The 19,913-nt window shown below is 48.6% G+C and overlaps 7 protein-coding genes across 7 annotated transcripts; 4 read left to right on the forward strand and 3 right to left on the reverse strand.

Moving 5' to 3' along the window:
* Positions 1-270: 270 nt before the first annotated feature.
* On the forward strand, positions 271-1,089 carry N7443_003982 (uncharacterized protein; the record flags this gene model as incomplete). Its single annotated transcript, XM_056884038.1, has 1 exon — positions 271-1,089. One exon carries the CDS (start codon positions 271-273, stop codon positions 1,087-1,089), a length of 819 nt encoding a protein of 272 aa, XP_056742316.1.
* A 272-nt stretch (positions 1,090-1,361) lies between these two features.
* On the reverse strand, positions 1,362-3,398 carry N7443_003983 (putative glucokinase regulator family protein; the record flags this gene model as incomplete). Its single annotated transcript, XM_056884039.1, has 1 exon — positions 1,362-3,398. The coding sequence occupies one exon, from the start codon at positions 3,396-3,398 to the stop codon at positions 1,362-1,364; it is 2,037 nt and encodes a 678-aa protein (XP_056742317.1).
* Positions 3,399-3,707: 309 nt separating this feature from the next.
* N7443_003984 (putative MFS transporter) lies at positions 3,708-5,117 on the forward strand (the record flags this gene model as incomplete). Its single annotated transcript, XM_056884040.1, has 1 exon — positions 3,708-5,117. The coding sequence occupies one exon, from the start codon at positions 3,708-3,710 to the stop codon at positions 5,115-5,117; it is 1,410 nt and encodes a 469-aa protein (XP_056742318.1).
* Positions 5,118-5,840: 723 nt separating this feature from the next.
* Positions 5,841-12,863, reverse strand: N7443_003985 (tRNA (adenine(58)-N(1))-methyltransferase catalytic subunit trm61; the record flags this gene model as incomplete). The annotated part of the gene is made up of 3 exons (XM_056884041.1): positions 5,841-6,767; positions 6,826-12,234; positions 12,279-12,863. The coding sequence occupies 3 exons, from the start codon at positions 12,861-12,863 to the stop codon at positions 5,841-5,843; spliced, it is 6,921 nt and encodes a 2,306-aa protein (XP_056742319.1).
* A 3,307-nt stretch (positions 12,864-16,170) lies between these two features.
* N7443_003986 (uncharacterized protein) lies at positions 16,171-16,548 on the forward strand (the record flags this gene model as incomplete). Its single annotated transcript, XM_056884042.1, has 1 exon — positions 16,171-16,548. One exon carries the CDS (start codon positions 16,171-16,173, stop codon positions 16,546-16,548), a length of 378 nt encoding a protein of 125 aa, XP_056742320.1.
* A 129-nt stretch (positions 16,549-16,677) lies between these two features.
* Positions 16,678-18,168, reverse strand: fmpA (fructosyl amino acid oxidase fsqB; the record flags this gene model as incomplete). The annotated part of the gene is made up of 2 exons (XM_056884043.1): positions 16,678-18,059; positions 18,120-18,168. 2 exons carry the CDS (start codon positions 18,166-18,168, stop codon positions 16,678-16,680), a joined length of 1,431 nt encoding a protein of 476 aa, XP_056742321.1.
* A 428-nt stretch (positions 18,169-18,596) lies between these two features.
* fmpB (N-methyltransferase fsqC) lies at positions 18,597-19,834 on the forward strand (the record flags this gene model as incomplete). Its single annotated transcript, XM_056884044.1, has 3 exons — positions 18,597-18,952; positions 19,020-19,720; positions 19,803-19,834. 3 exons carry the CDS (start codon positions 18,597-18,599, stop codon positions 19,832-19,834), a joined length of 1,089 nt encoding a protein of 362 aa, XP_056742322.1.
* Between the last annotated feature and the right edge of the window lie 79 nt (positions 19,835-19,913).

Below are 19,913 nucleotides of genomic sequence, written 5' to 3' on the forward strand. Positions count from 1 at the left end.
TTCAGATCTTACTGCCGTAATTATGGAGTGATTTTCGTGAGAATGACGATAAATGAGGTGACAGTATAAGCACCCCCTAGTTTGTTGCAACGAGATCCGGGTATTGATCGGATGTCGCCCGAGCACCACGAAGAATCGAAATCTGAAACCACCAATGCTAGTATAAAACCTAGCAGTGAGTGAGGCACTCACTATGGCCAGAGAATACCTTTCATTCATTAATTATACGGTTCATATTGAGGCTCTCTTTCTCAAAATCTGTTATACAAGATGAAGAATCTTTTGAGACACACTGTGGGATTTGCTTCTGCTTGTTCAGCTTACGCTTCATCTTTCCATGTTTTCGACAATACAGCCTACTTGAACACCTCAATTGGCTATGGGACAACCAACATCAACTGGATTCCAGCATACGTGTGCAATCCTCTTACCGAGGGAGGTGTTCTACCCTCAGCCGATGCATGGAAGGAGATTGTCCTTGAATGGAACGTCTATCCGAGCTATCCACTGGTGATAGATTGCGAAGACCTCTATTTCAACGACGATTCAAAAGCAGATCTTTACCTGGAGATAATGTCCACCCTACAAACCTGGGCAGCAGATGTGATCCCTTCAGGTCAGGTCATCGGCTGGTATGGGCTATCTGGCAATACAGTTTCTGGGCTGTATGATCACTACCGGAGCCTGATCGCAAACTACAGTAGCCACGCATTTTTCCCATCAGCATACACCTATAGTAGCAGCCTGACCACATGGCACACTTCGTTGACAACTGTCCTCAAAACAATCAACACGATCAATGACTCTTTGCCGGTTTGGCCATACACATGGCCTCAGTATCATGGCAACTACTCTTTCATCCCCTCCGATCTCTGGGAGGATGAGTTAGAGATTTTGGCGGATAACGCCGATGTGAATGGCTTCGTTATCTGGGGCGGCAAGAATCATGCGGTGTGCAACGATAATTGCCAAGATATTGCTGGAACGGAGCCTTGGTTGAATGTCACTCGCACTTATTTGAAGACTTTGTACGGCATTTACAGCGGTGGCGCAGCCGTTGCAGGATCTCAATTATTCAGTGGAGTATAGACTTGCACTGAGTTTCATCTGCGCTGAGTTTGATGATGAATTTAAGTAGCCCAGGGAGAAGACCAAGGAGGTCCAGCGCTCCTTCCCAGCACAGTATTCTTACAGATAGATGCCTATCTTCAATATTCTTTAAGACATCAAGATTGAGGTAACCTCAAAGGTTGCCTTTCCAGGGTAAAAAAAAAGGGGGGTAGGGGGGTATGAGATGTCGTAGAAACTTGTTTATTGTTCAAATACTGCCATTCATCTCCTTAGCACGGGCTGTGATAGAACTAGATTGCCCGGGCAGCCAAAAGTTCCACAACAGCATCGGAGACACTCTGTATGACAATAATTTCCTTAAAGTCAACAATATGAGCCGAAGAAAATTCCTCATAGATCAATTCCCGAAATTCAGAGAGGCCCATCAGTGCTCCGGAAAGTATCAACAGGCTGCTGATTGGAGGGCAGGTTTTTATCAAGGGCTGAATGAGCTGAGCTAGCGAGCTGGCGGCAGAATGAAGAATTTCAAGAGCTTGAGTATCGGGATTTTTGTCGCGAAAAGCAAGCCTGGTCACGATCTTCGCGAGATCGCCGATGTCGCGCTTTGGGTTCTTTCCAGAATAAAGGAGGCGAGACAACACTTCATTTTTGGTGCACCCAAAGTATGCAAGGATTTCCCTCTCCATTTCGCTCAAGTGGATTTCATCAACAGACTCACTAATCTCAATGCTTCTCAATAGAGCCTGTAAAGCCAGTTTGCCAATATGAAATGAACTTCCATCATCTCCAATAAGATGACCCCACCCGCCTGTCCGACGAACTTCGACAACATGGCCATTGGTGTCTTTTTGGAAAGCTGTTGCCACAGACCCAGTTCCTGATATAAGACTGATACACGTTCGAGTGGAAGTATACCCTTCAATGCATGCGCTTAGGAGGGCGCTGTCACTTGTCAACCGAAGTGAGCCCTTCTCCGCAGAGACGCCAAACAATTTCTCAAGATGGCTGGTGAGTACTTCCAATTTATCCGCATGGTGTAAGCCTGCAATTCCAGCCCAAACTTTGCTGAATCGAGGGGTCATGCCAGGACGCAAATATTCGTTATGCGGTAAATGCCTAATAGCTTCCATCGTGGCTTTTTTGATCTGGCTTACAAGCTCTTCTATAGACGCAATATTGAAGTTGCAGGCTCCACCATAGCCACGAGAGACGATCCCAAACCTCGAGGCAATTGACACTGCGCATTTGGTGCCTCCACCATCGATGGACAAAAAATACTCGGGGCTCCTGTCTTCTCCTATAAGTGAGGCAGTGTCGAGATTGATATGACTCAAATCCAGGTGATCTGCAACAAAGGCACCAAAATCACCGTTGATTTTTTGAAGTCGTGAATTCGCTTCATGAGGTGAAAGGTTTGTAAGGGCCACGGCACAGGCCAATTTCAACTTTCCATCGCATCTGCGAATGAGATCATTCGCTGCATGATCGTTCTGCATCTGTTGAAATGTTTTCAACAGTTCGGATGGCAGAGTGAGTCCTTTTTTCGAGTAGATTCCCAAAATATCGTCGCAGACTTGGCGCAGAATTCTCCGAGCTCGATCTTCAAGCTTCTGGTTCCCAACTCGAAGGTCAATCATAAGGCCTCTGTATGTCTTCCCAAGCTTTATCATTGAACAAGTACTGATCATGTTCAGAATTTGTTTAGCCGCACTCCCGGCCTTTAAGCGAGTACTTCCTGAGACGAATTCCGGGCCCAACAAGGCGACGATTGAATAATTGATGCTCAGGCCACCCATCAAGGATGGCGACGTGTTTGTAATGCTTGCTGTCAGTGCTCCAGTTCGGACGGCGACTTTGAGTGCTCCAAGGACAAACGGTGTCCGACCCGAGGCTGAAATCCCCAGCACGGTATCCTTGGTAGTGATATTCAAAGCTTCGAGTTGAGCAGCTCCATCTTGTTCGGCATCCTCAGCTCCTTCTTGTGCTTTGGTAGCCGTTCCCTCTCCCCCAGCGACGAGAGCGATAACTTGCCCCTCCCTAGTGGAAAAAGTAACGGGTAGCTCGGCACAGTCCATCAACGCTACTCGACCGCTGTTGCCAGCTCCCACGTAGATCAGCCTCCCCCCCGCGTGCAATCGAGGGACTAAAATATCAACGAATGATACGATTGTCGGTACACAGGACGCGACTGAGGCGGAGACTCGTGACTCTTCATGATTGAAGGCTATGCAGAGGCCAAAAGTATCAAGAGAATCGATTGAGTGTGCCTGGGCACTGCGCTCCTCGGTTTGTAGGTGGTCCAGCTGTACGCCATCGGACGGCGTCATGGCGCAAGTGAAATGTGGCTTTAATCGAAAACTTCCCGCTGCACAACCGAGCTTTTAAAAGGAGTTCCTATGCAAGAGAATCAATGGCACGGCTCAAATGAGATCCTGCACCTCGGTCATTTCCGTGATTGCGGGCGGATCTCGCGCAGCGAGATCCGGTTGTTCAGATTGTGAGCGCAGCACGCCATACGCAGTACGAAAAACCCGCCGCGCAATCTCCTATGGGTGTCTATATATACTTGAGTGCTACATCAAGCTTGGGAGGCCCAGTCATACGACATCTAATTTAATTTACTTTCCTATTTCCTCATGGCAGCCAAATTGGCAGAAGACATCGTTTCTTCGCACGATGATCCTGAGGCCCCTTCCCCATCATCGCGCAAACGAAGTCTCAACCAGATTTATCGTGAGCCATGGTTCCAGATCTGCCTAGTCTCGTTCATTTCGTTTTGCAATCCTGGCATGTATAATGCCCTATCCGGAATGGGAGGCTCTGGCCAAGTCGACAGCACAATCTCCGCGAACGCCACTGTCGCAACTCATGCATGCACAGCTGGAGCTGCACTGGTTTTGGCCGGGTCTCTTTACAGGTATCTGGGGCCGCGTCTATCACTTCTCATCGGCGGGTGGACCTATGCCCTCTATGCAGGATCTTTGTTGAATTCCGACCGGACCACAGGGGGCGGCCCTTTTGTGATTGCAGCCGGTGCACTTCTTGGTCTAGGGGCGGCCTTCTTCTGGGTTGCTCAAGGAACCATTATGATAACATATACGAATGATAATACACGTGGCAAGGCCATCGGGGTTTTTTGGGTTGTGTTTAACCTCGGTGCGACAGTTGGCTCGCTGGCTAGTTTTGGCATCAACTACAACTCCAAATCTGGCACAGTGACAGACTCAACATACGTGGCATACATTATTATCATGCTCTTTGGATGGCTCTTATCAGTGTTCGTGTGCTCGACAGAAAGTCTCTCGGACAACTATCACGGTAATCGCATCAGTCAAGAATCGAAAACCTTCAACTGGACGAACCTAAAGAGCACTCTAATCGAAACACTCCGAATAGTTTTTAACTGGAAGAATTTGTGCCTTTATCCTATGTTTTTCACTGCAAACGCGTTCTATTCCTATCAACAGAACGCCGTCAATGGCGAGACATTCAACCTGCGCACGCGCGCCCTCAATGGTGCCCTCTACTGGATTGCACAAATGGCAGGCGGGCTTCTAATGGGCTTTTTGTTGGATCTTCAGATCTTCAATAGCCGTACGCGCGCCAAAATTGGCTGGACTGTATTGTTTGTTACCGGGATGGCGATCTGGGGTGGGGGATACCGATTTCAACTATGGGACGACGTACGTTTACAACAGGGTCTGAAACAAGATATCGATTACAAGACAGGGAGTGAATATCTCGGGCCCATGTTCCTTTATTTCTTTTTTGGTGCCTATGATTCATTCTGGCAAGCGTTTTGCTACTGGATCATGGGGGCACGTTCCCGCAACCCTGTTGTGAACGCTGTCGTTGTTGGTGCATATTCAGCGTTGAAGCCAGCAGGTGGTGCGATGGCCTGGAGAATCAACGCTGAGGGTTTTAGTGCCATGACACAGTTTGCTATGAACTGGGGTCTAACGGCTGGTAGCCTGTTAGTAGCTATTCCGACGGTATTGACCATCGAAAGAGGAGATTCTGTCGGAATCCAGACCAATGCTACATAGGGTGAATCTGTTCCTTCTTATACTCAACACAGGACGTAAACCCTAAGTTCAATCGTATGCCTGTCATTGCCACAAACAATGATTATGCAACAGATTATCTTACCCCTTTTACTGCGCCAGATCTATTATATTTACTTTACCGATTTATCTCTGTCCCTTTCGATTCAAAGCATGTGGTTTAAGCACGTGCTATCTATAAATATGCGTGAGCCATTAAGTAAAAACAGACTAGACAATAGAAAATTGAATCACTTAAATTCAGTTAGGTGTTATTTAGATTTTAAATTCTTTCTATCTTATTCTTCCTTTCGTCTAAAATAATGATAGCACGAATACCATACCAGAGGTAATTGATTCTCTTTTTGGACAATGTACGTCTCAAGGGGAGATATCAGCGCGACTCAGATAGTATTTATCTCGCCAAGACAAAGTGGCATCGCCTGAGCTGGTGGCGCGAGGCTGTCGGATTGTTTTATATGCAACCAATCAACGATATCAAAAGCTCTGTTTTTGTATTACCCCTGATTCTGCCAATTTATAGGGGGATTCTAGATTACATAAGTAATATAAATGAAGGATAATTGTATCTCCGATCCACCGCGGTATTCGTATTGACAGAGGCTTGTGGCCTATGGCATCAAGAAAAAAAAAGACTTCACGACGCATCCTCCGATACGTATTCAATTTGCTATACTAACAAAGGCCTCCAAAGGCAAAATCTGTTCAATTATTCGCACATAAATTAACCTGAGCCCGAATAGTCGGAGATTTGAGAATATCCTCCATTGTGAGATCAAAGCCAACTTGCTGATATGCCACTACGAAATGGGCTGCAGCTATGAGAGCCCCCCAATAGGCAAAGAATGGTATGTCCATCTCGTCACTCTGGCCGATAACGGTCTCCCAGACAGATCGCACCGTCTTCAATGTTTTCTCAGCTTTCTTGTCGGTTGATGGGACAAAATCCACGACCGCTTCGGACCCGTTAAGGGGCGCATTGTTGCAACTGTATGGCAGAATGTAGCCGTCGATCGGGCCTTCCCTCAAGCTGCCCAGAGATGAGGTCACGTCAGTGGTGAAAAGGCGGATGATCCCGCAGAAGCGGTGCAGCGCTTTGTCCACAAGTACAGGAGTTATGTGATCCTCATCGAAGGTAATCTGGACTTGGAAGTTGGGGTCCAACTCCGACGTAACGTGAAGAGGATGGCTCTGGATGTTCAGATCTGAACTTGGATTCAGGTTCCCATGAATCCCAGTTGATTTGAACGTCTTGTCTTCGACGTAATTTGTTGCTGGTAATGGAATGTGATTGATCACAGAGCCAAAGCGGGACCATCTCGGCCAAGATGTACACTCCTTCACGATCGATCCCGCAAACTCAAATGGCATGCTGGCAAGCTGCCGCTCTTGAACACTTTCAAGAAGATCAAGGACTGTCCACGAGGAGTCGAGCTTCACACGTAGTGGGACCGTCGACGCGCAGACAATATCCAGAGATTCGATCCCCGACACAGCCAGGCCGCGACCGCTCACAAGCTCGCCGAAAACGACATCATCTTGTCCACAAAGCTCAGTCAAGAGAAAACCCCATGCAGCCTTGACTACTGTTGCGGAAGTGATACCATAAGCTTTCAGGGAATGAATGTGGAACTTTGACGATAAAGTGTACTGTCTGCCATGTCGAAAGGGGAGGCCCAGATTTGGCAACTATCTGACTCGCAGTGCTTCCTTCAAGATACTGGCGCCAATAGCTCAAGGCTTTGGGGAGTAATTTGTCCCGATAGGTGATATAAGGTGAAATGTCAACTGGTTGTTTAAGAGTGTTGGTGTTGAAATATGCCTGCTCTAGGTCGGAGACCAAGGAAGCCAGTGTGGGTGCGTCATACAAGCAATGGGGAAGGCGCATCACAAAAGATTCACAGTTATGCGGATAGTCCCTTCGAACGAGCTTGAACCAGACCATAGGTTGCCCAAGGCAGAATTTTAGTTTTCGGTCATCTTCGATCAATGTAGCAAGTTCAGGCTGATCAACCCTGTCTGTTAGGTCCACGAAACTTGATCTCAGGATGACTTGGTACAACTGGCGCTTGTGAGAAACAAAGACACTGCGCAAAAGTGGATGGCAATTGACGAGTTCCACGCAGGACAAGGCTAGGCGAGTCCAGTCGACTGGTTTAGGGATGTCAAATGTGTGGTACGTCAGGTCACCGCGGAAGCTGAGTAACATCTGCTCTAATGCAGAAACTTGGTAGTCAGAAGCTAGCATTGCTCTCTCAACGTTTGGCGGCTTGACAGATGCCTGATTGAAAATGCTATCGTACAAGCCGTCAGATACGGCTGTCCCCTGAGTGGTTAGCTTGCCTTCAGAAGGAGGGTTAGGGACACTCTGTTCTTCGATCTTGCCTGCCAGGTTTGTTGGCTTGGATGATGTGTCTGCAAGATTTGCAAGCTCCGAGAGCGACTTGCTAATGAGAACATCGTGGACTGATAGCGTCACACCCTCAGCCCGACACTTCGACACAACCTGCATCGCAGTGATAGAATCTCCTCCAAGGCGCAGAAAGGATGCTGCAGCGCTGATTTGGTCCAAAGGAAGCTTTAGTATTGAGCTCCAAATACCCTGCAGAAATATCTCCATCGAAGCTTCAGGTGCCTGGAAATGGCTATCGACAATGAGATCTGATGCTTGTTGAAAATCGTCCTCGCTGAGATTCTCCACAAATGACCGAGCCTTGTTGCGGTCCAACTTGCCGCTCACATTTGTGGGTAGGTCTCCCACAACGATCCAGAAAGTTGGAATCATCCACCTAGCCAGTGACTCTGAAAGGCGATCGCGAATGGTTGCAAGCTGAGCGGAGACTGCAACACGATGAGACGGATCGATCATTCGCAGCAACCCCGATTCATCTCCTTCAAAGTCTCGAAGAGAGAGAACAGCAACGCATCGTCCTTGGCAGAGACCAGTCTTGGGCAGTACTGCCAGACAAGTCCGGATCAGTGAGATCTCCATCATTTTGTGATCCACTTCCGTGAGTTCTAATCGCTGGCCGTGGAGTTTGATCTGTGCATCCCTTCGACCGATATAAACCAGAGTCCCGTCGCTATTACATCGAACGAGATCACCAGTCCGGTATAGTCGCCTCCCTGGGGGTGACGCGGTAGGCAGCCACGGAGGATCAATGACAAAGGATGCTTCTGTCTTTTCAGGATCATTCAAATAACCACGAGCCAAAACGGGACCTTCGACAAACAATTCTCCGATGCAGCCAATTGGGGCCAATCGGGAATCGTTGTGTTGATCAACAACCCAAGTACACACACCACCGCCTAGCCCAATATTAGATGGCTGTTGTGTGTTCGCACGAACAACGTGGTGGGTAACCCAATTTGAGGTTTCTGACTGACTATACATGTTGACGAGCATGACTTGATCGCCCCAGCGACGAGCGGTCTCAGTTGTCACCGGCTCTCCACCAACAACCATGCTTTTCAGATTAGGTACATCTTCAGGCCTGAACAGACTTGCTACTGTTGGAGTGATATCAACATGGTTGACGCCGAGGTTGTTCATTGCCTGGGGCAGATTGCTCATGCGATCTTCTTCGGACGGGATGCAGCAACATGCACCGGACATCAAAGCTGTGAAGATGTCGGTAATATGAACATCAAAGGCAAATGAGGAGTATTGAAGGCAACGCGAGCCAGTTCCGATGTTGACTGCTGCAGCATAGGCACGTGAACTGGTGCAGACGGCCTGGTGTTCGAGCTCGATTCCTTTCGGGCTCCCAGTCGACCCGGAAGTGAAGACAATGAATGCACGATTGTGTGGCGCTACATTCTTGAACTGTCTGAGACCTCTATGGCCGAGAATTTCGAAAAGATCTTCATTGACGGAGATCATTTGATCGACACAATCAACAACCTTAGAGGGTGGCGTTTTTCCGGCGAGCATGATCCTGGCATCTACTGCTTTCACCATGTCACGGAGACGATCAGGTGGGTGAGACACATCAAAAGACAGACATGTCCCTCCAGCTTTCAGGACAGCTAGCATGGAGACAATTGCCCATTTGGACTTTTCGAAGTGTAAAGGCACTATCGTCTCTACTTTGATGCCCAAAGTAAGGAGATGGTCTGCCAGTCTGTTTGATAGGAAGTCCAGCTCGGCGTAAGTTAAATCTCCATCCCAGGATGCAATGGCTGGAGCTTTGGGGTTGAGTAACACTTTTTCATTGAAAGCTTGATGCACAGCCTCTTGAACTGGATCCGGAGGAACTTGGTTCCAGGTGTTTAGCTCATGGATATCGTGGGTAGTGATGGCCATGATATCATCGAGAATGACATCGGAACTTTCAATGCTGATCTTTCGGAGAGTCTCGCTGAACATGTTGATGATACGTCCGACTTGGAGCTTGTCTATGACATTATTGTCGAACAAAACGCTTAGTACGGCCCCATCGTCCTGCAAACCAACCTCGACGTTCAGGGCGTAAGGTTGATAGGCATCGCGCATTTCGTTCATGCGACGACATCCAAGAGCTTCCAGGCCACTCGCTGTGTTTAGATGTTGGACCAACAAGGCTGTCTGAAATGAGCACGCCGTCTGTGTCCCAGCTGTCAAGTTTTTGATGTGGTACATTCCAGCTTGTTCATAGGGGATTGTCATAGCTGATTGATTCTGCACTTGCTGAACGAAGGTACCCAGCTTAGTATCCTTGAAAACTTGCATGCGGAAGGGGACAGTAGTCACTGTCGGACCCATCATATCCACGATTCCCGGGATTGGTGCAGCCCTACCAAATACGGTCGACCCAAAGGTGATGTCCTTCGAATCGGCATACGCTGCAACTGTCAAGGACCATGCAGCTTGCACAAGAGTGGAAGCCGTGATAGGTGAGCCTGCGCTTCTTTTAAAATCAATGTTGCGCTCAAAAGTATCATTGGGAGTGGGCTGGTAGTTTGCTGCTGGCAGAGCTGGAAACACAATCGCGCTAGCATTGTCCAACTGCTCTGTCCAGAAATGATTCATCCGCTCACGATCCACCTCTTGGACATACTTGACAAAGCAGTTGAACGATGTTCCAGTCAGTACTGGATTTTCATCGAAGTTCTGTTTCACGCGGTCGAAGATCAACCCTAGTGCCCAGCCGTCGAAAAGTGCATGGTGCATGGTCAGGACCAAATGTGGTTTCCGACCAGGAGTCATGGAGATCGCATATCGAAAAAGCGGTTCTCCCCAGAGCATGGGTTTTTTCAAGTCCTGTTCCAGATATGAGTGCAGATCAGAGACGTCCTGGCAAGATGGCGATTCCGAGACAACGACCTGCAGAACGCGCAAAGAGTCTGTCATGAAAAACCTCGTCCTCAACACTGGAAATTGCTGAATGGTAGATGACCAAGCTCTGCAAAATTTACCAATGTCTAGATTAGAAGGCAATTCAAAGATATCTTGCTTCATGAAGGCTCCTTTCTGCTTGCTTGAGAGAGCAAACAAACCCTCTTGCATCGGGGTGGTAGGGTAGATGTCCTCGATCATGTCCGAACTAATGCCACATATGGCCACTGCTGCTTTCATAGCTTCGTCGGCCAATTCAATCGAGCCAAGGAGGCTAAGCGGTGGGATTTCTGGACTGATGTGCTCATTGGCGTTGTCAAACTCTGTTTCATCGTAGCTTGTTCCCCTCTTTCGTCCACAAAAGACATACTCGCCGTTGCCGAGATGCCTCACAAGATCACCAGTGGTAAAGAAGCGCTGCTCGCAGCCTTCACGACTTGGAATAGCCCAGTTAGGGTTGACAAGAAATTCTGTTGATGTCTCTGCTGTGCTTTCGATATAACCAAGGGCCAATGTCGGTCCACCGATCACTAACTCGCCCACTGCACCGATAGGGGCCAATTTTTGAACGTTCCCTTGCTCAACCACCCAAAAAGATGCGAGGAAGGGGTTTCCGATATTAAAGAGGTCAAAAAGATATGGCGATGGGGCTTTGGATGCTGAGACGTGGACACAAGTCTCTGCAGTCCCATAGGTTCTGATTAATTCTGTTTCCAGGCCCCATTTCTCCACGTCCTCTTGCATGAATCCCTCACCCGCAAGTGTAACAGTACGGAGCTGCCAGAGATCCATGGGCTCCAAGTTCCTGGCTTCGGTGGGCGTGAAGCATGCATGAGTGACTCTTTGCTCGTTGATCATCTCAGTGACGAGTTCGAGGCTTTCTTCCTCAGGAACTATGACCACACATGCGACGTAGAAAAATGCCCCAAAAACCTCGGTGATTCCTGCGGATGTACTGTATAGGTTTGAATGCAGTACTCTTGAATCGACGTCGTATCCAGTTGCCTGACTCTGCGCCAGAATTCCCGTATATAAGCCAGTGTGCCCTTGATTCACACCCTTGGGTGATCCAGTCACTCCACCAGTATACTGTATGAATGCGACATCGTTGCTACTCTGCAAAGGGAGTTTTGATGTTTGCTCAGATTCTTCGAGAGAATGCAGTAGTTCCACATCAACAATCACGACTTCTCCGTTAAAGTCGGTGTATCTATCAGCTTGGGCCCGTGAAGTGCAGAGGAGCTGAGGGTTGACCTCCTCTACAACTTTCTTGAAACCACTTTCTGGATCAACGGGGACACATGTGAGACCGGCTTTCAGAATGGCAAGGATTGCAATGATTCCGGCACATGATTTGTCAAAGCATAACAGAACTGTCTGAGAAGCTGAGTAACGGGTGTGCAAAAAAGCAAGATGCTCGCCCAAGTTGGTGGAGGCATGATCTAGTTCAGCGTATGTCCACTCCCCCTCCCAGCTCGAGATAGCCGGAACGTTTGGGTTATCCAACGCTTTTTGAGTGAAGGCTTCGTGAAGTTTTTGGTGAAGAACTGGTGGCACGTTCTCGTTCCATTGAGATATTTGCAGATGGTCCTGCTCGCTGAGCATTTCGATATTGGACAGTGGCTGGCTCGGATGCCTAACGAACGATTGGAGGATTGTCTTGAAAGTGTGCGACACGTGCCGAGCCAGCTCGATAGGCACGCGGGAAGGGGAATGGTTGAGATCAAGTATTATCTCCGCTTCTCGGATGCGGACTATGGCTGAGAGGGCATTCTTCAGATCCTGTTAGAGTTGTGTCTGACCAATTCGCAATTTCACTCGCTTACCTGCTTGAAAAGTGGCCCAGATGCCTCGGTGATGCTCGGGCCGTCTTCATATAAGACTGACAGAGCTGTGTTGCAAACGTCTGTCTCCAGCTCGTTGGATGGCAGAGGAAAATTGTGTCTCCTTTGAGATTCCTGTGCCAACTCTATGAGCTTTGCCGATGTCTGGATATGTGAAAGGTCACATGCAAATATATGTGGGCTTTCGGTAGGAGACATGTAGCCAAAACAGATTCTTCCCGTTCCAGTGTATGCGTGAAGGATAAGCGACCAGGTTGCTTTCATCGCCGCGACTGCAAAGCTGTTGTCATCCCAAGTAGTGAAGGGAAGCTCGTTTTTCAGAACTAACAATTGGGTCGAACATGATGATATTTCTGACGGATCCTCTGCCACTAAGACTGGCCAATTGCAACTCCAACAATTTTCGATGGACGGCGTACTTCGAACTATGGGGCTCAACATGTCTCCATGAAGACTTTTTGAATCGCTAGTCTCAACTAATTCGTCCGCCTCTTTCACCTCGCGGATTTTTGATGTCTTGTCGATAAATAAAGTGGGCGTTCGTGATGATGTTGGAATTAAAGGCATTGTGGCCTAGTGTGCACTTGAGGCTACCAGGATTGATTCCTTATTAAATTGAACTTCGAGAAGTAGTATCAATTACAGCCATCTCCTTTTGTCAATATACATGTCTGAGAAATTGCTTATCGCCATCAAAACGATTGCGTCGGTCGGTTGGTGTATGGGCATTCGGGTCAGATATATCGCTGTCCGATGCGATACCAACCCCGAGCCCGAACTTTTCGGCCATCAGCACCGAAACCGATCTCGGCTCAATACCCCGTAAAGCGATTCTGAGGGATAGATAAATAGTCATACGCATAGAAGATATCGACTCCTTATTCTCAACGGTCATGGAAGTTATCTTACGCCAGAATTCGATCAACTCTGTATAGATCACGATATTATACCGATCTGCATATCACCGCGTTCCTCGCATCTTTTACAGCCCCTTAATATCGAATGTTTCGCGGTTTTTAGTTATCTGCGTCTGTAATCTAAAGTCTTACGCTGTTAAATCCCTTCCCCGGGACGTCTTTCAATTTAGAGAAGAGTGTAATTAGACACAGTGAGCAGCATGCACCTTCAACGTTAGCTCTATCCGGCTGGGAGACAGCTGCGCTGGACTGTGGGCAGTGCTACGAGCGTAGTTGGAGGCCAGGAGGAGGGGGGTGGGGTAATGACCGTAAGGTAATGTAAAGTGGAAGAGCTCACTACACTGTCTAGTAACATGAAACTGCAAAAGTTTGCATTGTTCTACATAGGGCACGTGTCGGGGTGCAGTGGCCTGTAGTCAGCATAAGCAACAAGAAAGATCGCTGAAGCCTTGTCGTATTCGATTTTGGCCTTTAGAGGCTTGGGTAAGATCGCCTACCTCCATACATCTTCATGCTCTTCTTCAGACTAATGAGACAAATATCTGAGCATATTCCGGACAAAATGTTGAATCTGAACCCCAAACCTGGGGGTGGAACAACTATCCCTGATTCCCGCCAATCCACCACATGGTTCGTAGGAATCCCACGGAGGCTTCGCTCTTGGAATACCACGAGGCTGACGGCATGGACCATGCCATTGAGGTAGCACATGGATAAAGTATGGGGCTGTGAGTTTTCAGCCAGCGTATGCAGGGCCTAATGATGACAATGCATCGATCTCCCAATTGAGCGCGTGTTACATGTGAATGTGAAAGAGGCCCAAGCACCAATCGGACGCCCAACGGCCCTTCCGAGCCGAACCAAGCTAACCAAGCCCCGCAATGGAGACACTAACCAATCATTTCCATGAATCGACCCTTTCTTCACCCTCCGCTGAGGAGCCCCCCACGATGTTCTCGGACCTCGACCTTTATTCAGTATTGCAGCAGGTAGGGAACGGCTGGTGATATGACAGCGCGGTATGTGTCACTAACTGACCGTCGGAATGCGGTCCCCAGGACAGAGCGCGGGGATTTCCGTAGTGTCCCGGTTCACCGGGACGCGCCCATCCCTTTACTCGTGGGAATAAGATAAGAATGCTGGTGAAACAAGGAGGCCAGACAGTAAACCAGGATCCCAACTAGCTGGTGCTATTTTAGAGTCCCATCCACAGCGGCCCGATCTAGCCATGATCGTCGTAAACTGCATTGTCGACATTGCTTGTTGTGATTCTCTAATTGAAGAATGATTCTTCTTAGGCCCCCCAAATCGCCCCTTGCTACCTCGTGAACAACCAACTCACGTGTCTGAAGAGGTGGCGAATGTAGTTCAACGCGAAAAGACAGCAACTCGACAATGTACGGTCTGGGTAGTGTGATCGCCCTTGATTATTGGTAAAGATCGGAATCACGCTTAGGCTTTGGGAGCTGGAATTCTATATCTCCCATCTGCATAGGCAATTTACCAAGAAGACAACATAGAGAAATGCATAGTAATTAGCGTCATTAGTCGCTTCCAGATGTATAAGGTCGTCCCTGGTGTAAATGCAGCTTCCAGTCGAGAAATAGGCACCCATACGGCTCCAACATGTTGCGATTTGTATATTTACAAAGTTCCAAACTACGTGGATGGTTACATTCACCCATGCAGCCAAGTCTTTTCCATGCAATAAGAGTCCGTCCCGCTGATTCTGCTCGTTACAGAATAGGCACGCGCCGCCAAGCCAAGCCAATACGAATCAGCCCATCGAGCTAACGAAAAATTTGAGCTTGACTCTTGTGGGGCCAGTTGCGAGACCCCACGAGCCTGCTTAGGAAAAGAAGGCAAATTACCAGGATCATCGGTAAGGGTGTGCCTGGCATCTTACCTGGGCCCTTCAGGGCTTACTCTGGGCCCTTGCTGATTTAAAGCTTACAGCAAACTGGTTGATGGACAGTCTACTTCTTACTTATTGATACTACAGAACCGGTCCTAGTTTGACAAGCGCATCGAGAGCAATGGACATGAACAATCATCGACAGAGTGCCTGTGATCGATGCCGGGGTCAAAAGCTCCGGTGCGTGGGACTTGCAAACCCTGTCCTCGACCGACACAGCAAATACATCCGAAACCAGACCCCCTGCGATCGTTGCAGAAAGGCCCAAGTCGAATGCTATAGCACCCGACCGATTTCTAGGAAGAGAGTTGCCTCCAATTCCCTCTCCTCAGTCTCAGCCAGCGGCTGCAACCCCTCCAAGTATCCTAGGCCTTACCCCACGCTTCACTCACCACAATCGCCACTCACCCATCTCGACGTTCCAACATGGAGCGAAAATGGTGATCTCGATATACCACCCATTGCTCCATACACAAGCCTTTCTCAACTCGATCGTCTGCGTTCAGACGTGGTGCCAGCCCCCAGAAGTAATGTCTCCTCAGACGTTCCATTTGACTTATCCATTGAGGGCTTTTTGTCAGAAGAGCCCAATCTATCCGAGGAATCACCAATGGGTTCCGATGGAACGGCATACTCTGTCCTCTTGGAGAAAAGTTCAGCCCCGAGTACGGACTCGGACTGTCTAAAAAAGTTGGCGGAACTTAATGGCACATTATTGCACAACCGAGCGAATCGACATGAAGCGGGGCGAAGTAATCGAAGCCAATGCCAGCCTGCTTGCACACGAAGTGGCTCATCTGTATCACTGTCCATTGGCCAGACCTTGCGACATTGCCAGCACTTTCTGGGCATACTGCAGAACATTCAAAGGCATGTGACCTCACAAACCACGGACGACTCATGGCGGACCGGCGGGTCAGATTACGGACTTGATTTCCCGCTCTCGGGGTTTAGTTCAGACCTTGCCTACCGTAATAGTTATTCCTCTCAAACATTGGATCCCCCTTTGCTGTTTTCTATCCTTGCATGCTACGCATACATCATGGAAGAATATGAGCACTTGTTCTCCTCGATCCTGGAATCAGTGACCCAAGCCATGCCTAAAGTCCCTGCAACCTTAGTTGGCACCAGTCTGGATGGCTTCAAATTGGATGGAAACAATACATTGCAACTGGAGTTTCTTCTTTATGTCAGCTCAAATCTTCTGGGGAAGATTGAGACCATTTTAATCGGATCCTCAGAGGGGATGACAGGAGCTTCGAAAAACGCAGGTCTTTTGAGCGGCAAAATGGCAGGGTACTTAGAGTCGCTGTATGATCACAGCGATTACGGCAGAGAGGAAGAAACTGGGAAAATGGAGGTGAGAGCCAGGGTCCTCATACGCCAGATTCAAACAGCATTGAAGACCTTGGAATCATGATACCCACATCTTACCCACCAGTGGACGTTTTACGGGTCCGCTTTAAAAAAATAGTACACGCACATAGAGGGAAATATCCTAACGAAACTTTGAATTGAAAACCAAGACTCCATACTTCTAATCAGACTCTCAGAGCTTGCTTGTAGAGATACGCGGGAATCGCCAAGCTTCGCGGAGCGCAGTCAAATTGGCATCATGATCAGACTCAGATGGTACATCCCGACCCCTTAGAACGATACCTGCGACTTTGTCTCCGATAACCGGTAGGAACTTGAAAGCATGATCGGAGCCTCCGGATGCGACGAAAAGTGTTCCTTGAGACGAAGGGTGGTAATCGACAATGAAGTCAGTCGCAGGGGTATCGGTGTACCAGCATCGACGAAGCTTCGTGAATGGGCGACGAGCGATACTCTCCTGAGATTCTCTTCCTATACTATCATTGGAAGGTTCAAATAGCTCTTTCAAGAAAGCTCTGTAGTCTGCCAAAGTTTGTTGTTCCCGCTGATCAAGGTCCTCGGCAATATCAACATCGCCTCCCCTGCCAAATTTTGATTCACTCCATTGTTCACGAGCCGTAAGGCGGGTCGTTCGAGGCCCGACAGTCACCCCTGCGCACTGGCGAACATCGACAAGCCCGCTATGCGAGAACTTTCCCAGCTTCAAAAACCCCTCGCGAGTCGGGGCGATCGCAAAAACGCAGCGATCCGCATTAACGATGATAGGAAAATCCAATTCTTTGAAATGAATACATTCCTCTGGAGAGAGTTGAATGTAGGCTACTAGCTCACTGTACACATCGCATAGCTTGTCCATTCCAAGAATGCGAGGGGTATGGCTGCCTGCAGCGACGATAGTAAGGTCGGCAAACAGTTCGCGTTCATCATCGAATCGAACGCCTTGAACTACGTCGCTTTGCTCGTTGTCGGCATAAATGAGGGACTGAACATATGCGGTGTGAAAATTAACACGGCCAGTCTGTAGAACCATTTGCCGAAGCCATGCTATGCTGGCGCTGCTGTCAGCCCATCCAGCATCTTGCGAAATATAACCGCGAAGATCCTTTTCAGCGGCTCGGGCAGAGGTAGTAGATAGTCCTAGCTCTGAGCGAATCTCACGTAGCGAGTCGAGGACTCGAAGGCCGTCCTTACCACGTGAAGAAAGTTGACAACTGAGATCGTACGCGTTCTTCACATAGTTGACAGTCTCACCAGCTCGTTGTGGACCTTTCAAAGAGCTACCCTGTGCAGAAAGCAGAAGCCGTCGCTCTGTGTAGCGGCCCTTCGCGCCCCACACACCCCGCCACTGTGTATGAGCTTCCTTTGCGAGAACTGCGTAAGGACCGTGGGGGTATTCACTGCGGACGATGCGGGATGTGTCGTGGTTTGCGGCGCCAGGGTTGCTGACGGAAGTGCCCGTTGATACGACGGGCGGCTCAAACTCCCATGAGTCAACCAATGTGATTGATGTCTGAGAGAATGTTTTGTCTCTAGCCATAGCATAGGCTGTTGACACTGAGAAAGCCCAAGTGATCAGCTCGTTGCCTCGTACAGTTACTTTTTCTGGTTACTCACGCCCAAAGACCCCAGATCCCACAATGATGATAGATCGAGGGCACGCCATGTCGCGAGAAAAAAAAGAAAACTAATGGGCGAATGTCTTTTTTTTGGAAAAGAAAGTCTCGTGTCTTTTGGAGGTATTAGTCGGTAGACCGACTGATACTGGTAGGTCAGTGGGTTCTTCTTCACGTTTGTCTCGTCATCTTGGTTCCCCCAGATCTGTATGATGACTTCGGAGTCGGTATCGGGACATGGGGGCCGAACATTGCGGACACCGGGCCTTTGCATATCTTACATTCGGCATTCGGGGGCTTGTGCTTCCGCCTACAGCCTCTGTGGAAATAGGGCGCATTATCCCAGGAATAATATTCTATAGTCCTTGTCTAGTTGGAGGCTCTTCGAATCACTGCTAGATCTTCAGTGCCGATCTTATACCAAGTACTCTCAATACCACACTCATCAGACTTTATCCAATTCTCTTTCCATCAGACTATGGCTCCTACTGCTTCTGTTGCTGTGCAGGCCCAAGCTCCGTGGCCCGGGTCTGATTTCCATCGACCTACACTTGAACTATTGCCTCTAGCCACACAAAGTCAGCTTCATGATATCCGCCGACAGACAAACGAGGAAGGCCTAGTCTCTCAAATTGCTGCTGGTCTCCGATCTGAGGAAAAGGAGTTGCCGTCTCTACTGCTTTGGAACGGACATGGCTTGCAGCTTTTTGATGCTATCCTTGACTCTGGAAAGTACTATCCTGCCGTCAGAGAGCCAGAGTTGCTGTCCACCTGTATGCCGAAGATAGCACATAGCATATCCTCTGGAGAAAGGGTCATTGAGCTTGGTGCTGGGTACGTTTTATTTTTTTGGGCCTCGTAATGACCGCCGGAAGCTTATTGACAACAAATACCACGGCAGAAATATGCGCAAAACGGCGCTTCTTCTTCGGACCCTGGAAATGCAACACAAACATGTGGATTATTTTGCATTGGACGTTAGCCGCTCCTCACTCCGGTCCAGCATCCGTGAGCTGGTAGGGCTATTTCCCTGGAACCCGAAGACCAAGATCCATGGTCTACTGGGGACGTACGAGGACTGTATTTCCTGGCTACACAGTCAGAATGACCAGAAGAGCCCAGTGACACTATTATGGCTCGGTAACAGCATTGCCAACTTTACACCCAGCGAGGCATCGAACCTCATTGAGCGCTTTTTCCGCGCCGGTCAAGCATCCACAGTGCCTGTCCAGATGATTGCCGGTATCGACGGCTGTCAAAGACAAGATGAGATTGTCGAGTCCTATGAAAATGAAAAGTCACGCAATTTCATCCTGAACGGACTGGATTTCGCAAACAACCTGCTGGGCACAAAGACATTTTTGACCCAAGACTGGGACTTTTGTGGTCAATGGAATGTGAAGGAGTGGATGCATGAAAGCTTCTACGTTGCTCGACGCGACCTTTGCCTCAATATTGAGGAAGAACAATTCCGCATCAGATCCGGGGAGCGAGTGCGTGCCATTCGAAGTGGGAAATGGCCACTTTTCAAGGTGGCAGATATCTGTGCCGCAGCAAACACTTCGATCGCCGATACTTGGAGTAATCAAGAAGGCTCATATGGTACGTTAGACTTCTTTTCTATACAGCAGCTCTCATCTCACTGCAAGCTATCTTCTGGCTGAAATTAACCACACACATGTAGGGGTCTACCTAATGAAAAGCTCACTACATTGACCGCGAGCCGGTGTTGGGTCAATAAGAGGGATGGAAGGAAATTAACAGATCATTTCTTTTTCTTTGGATTGGGGAATGT

This window comes from Penicillium atrosanguineum (genome assembly GCF_028827265.1).
Source record: "Penicillium atrosanguineum strain IBT 20685 chromosome Unknown utg000003l_segment0_segment0, whole genome shotgun sequence".
NCBI lineage: Eukaryota > Fungi > Ascomycota > Eurotiomycetes > Eurotiales > Aspergillaceae > Penicillium > Penicillium atrosanguineum.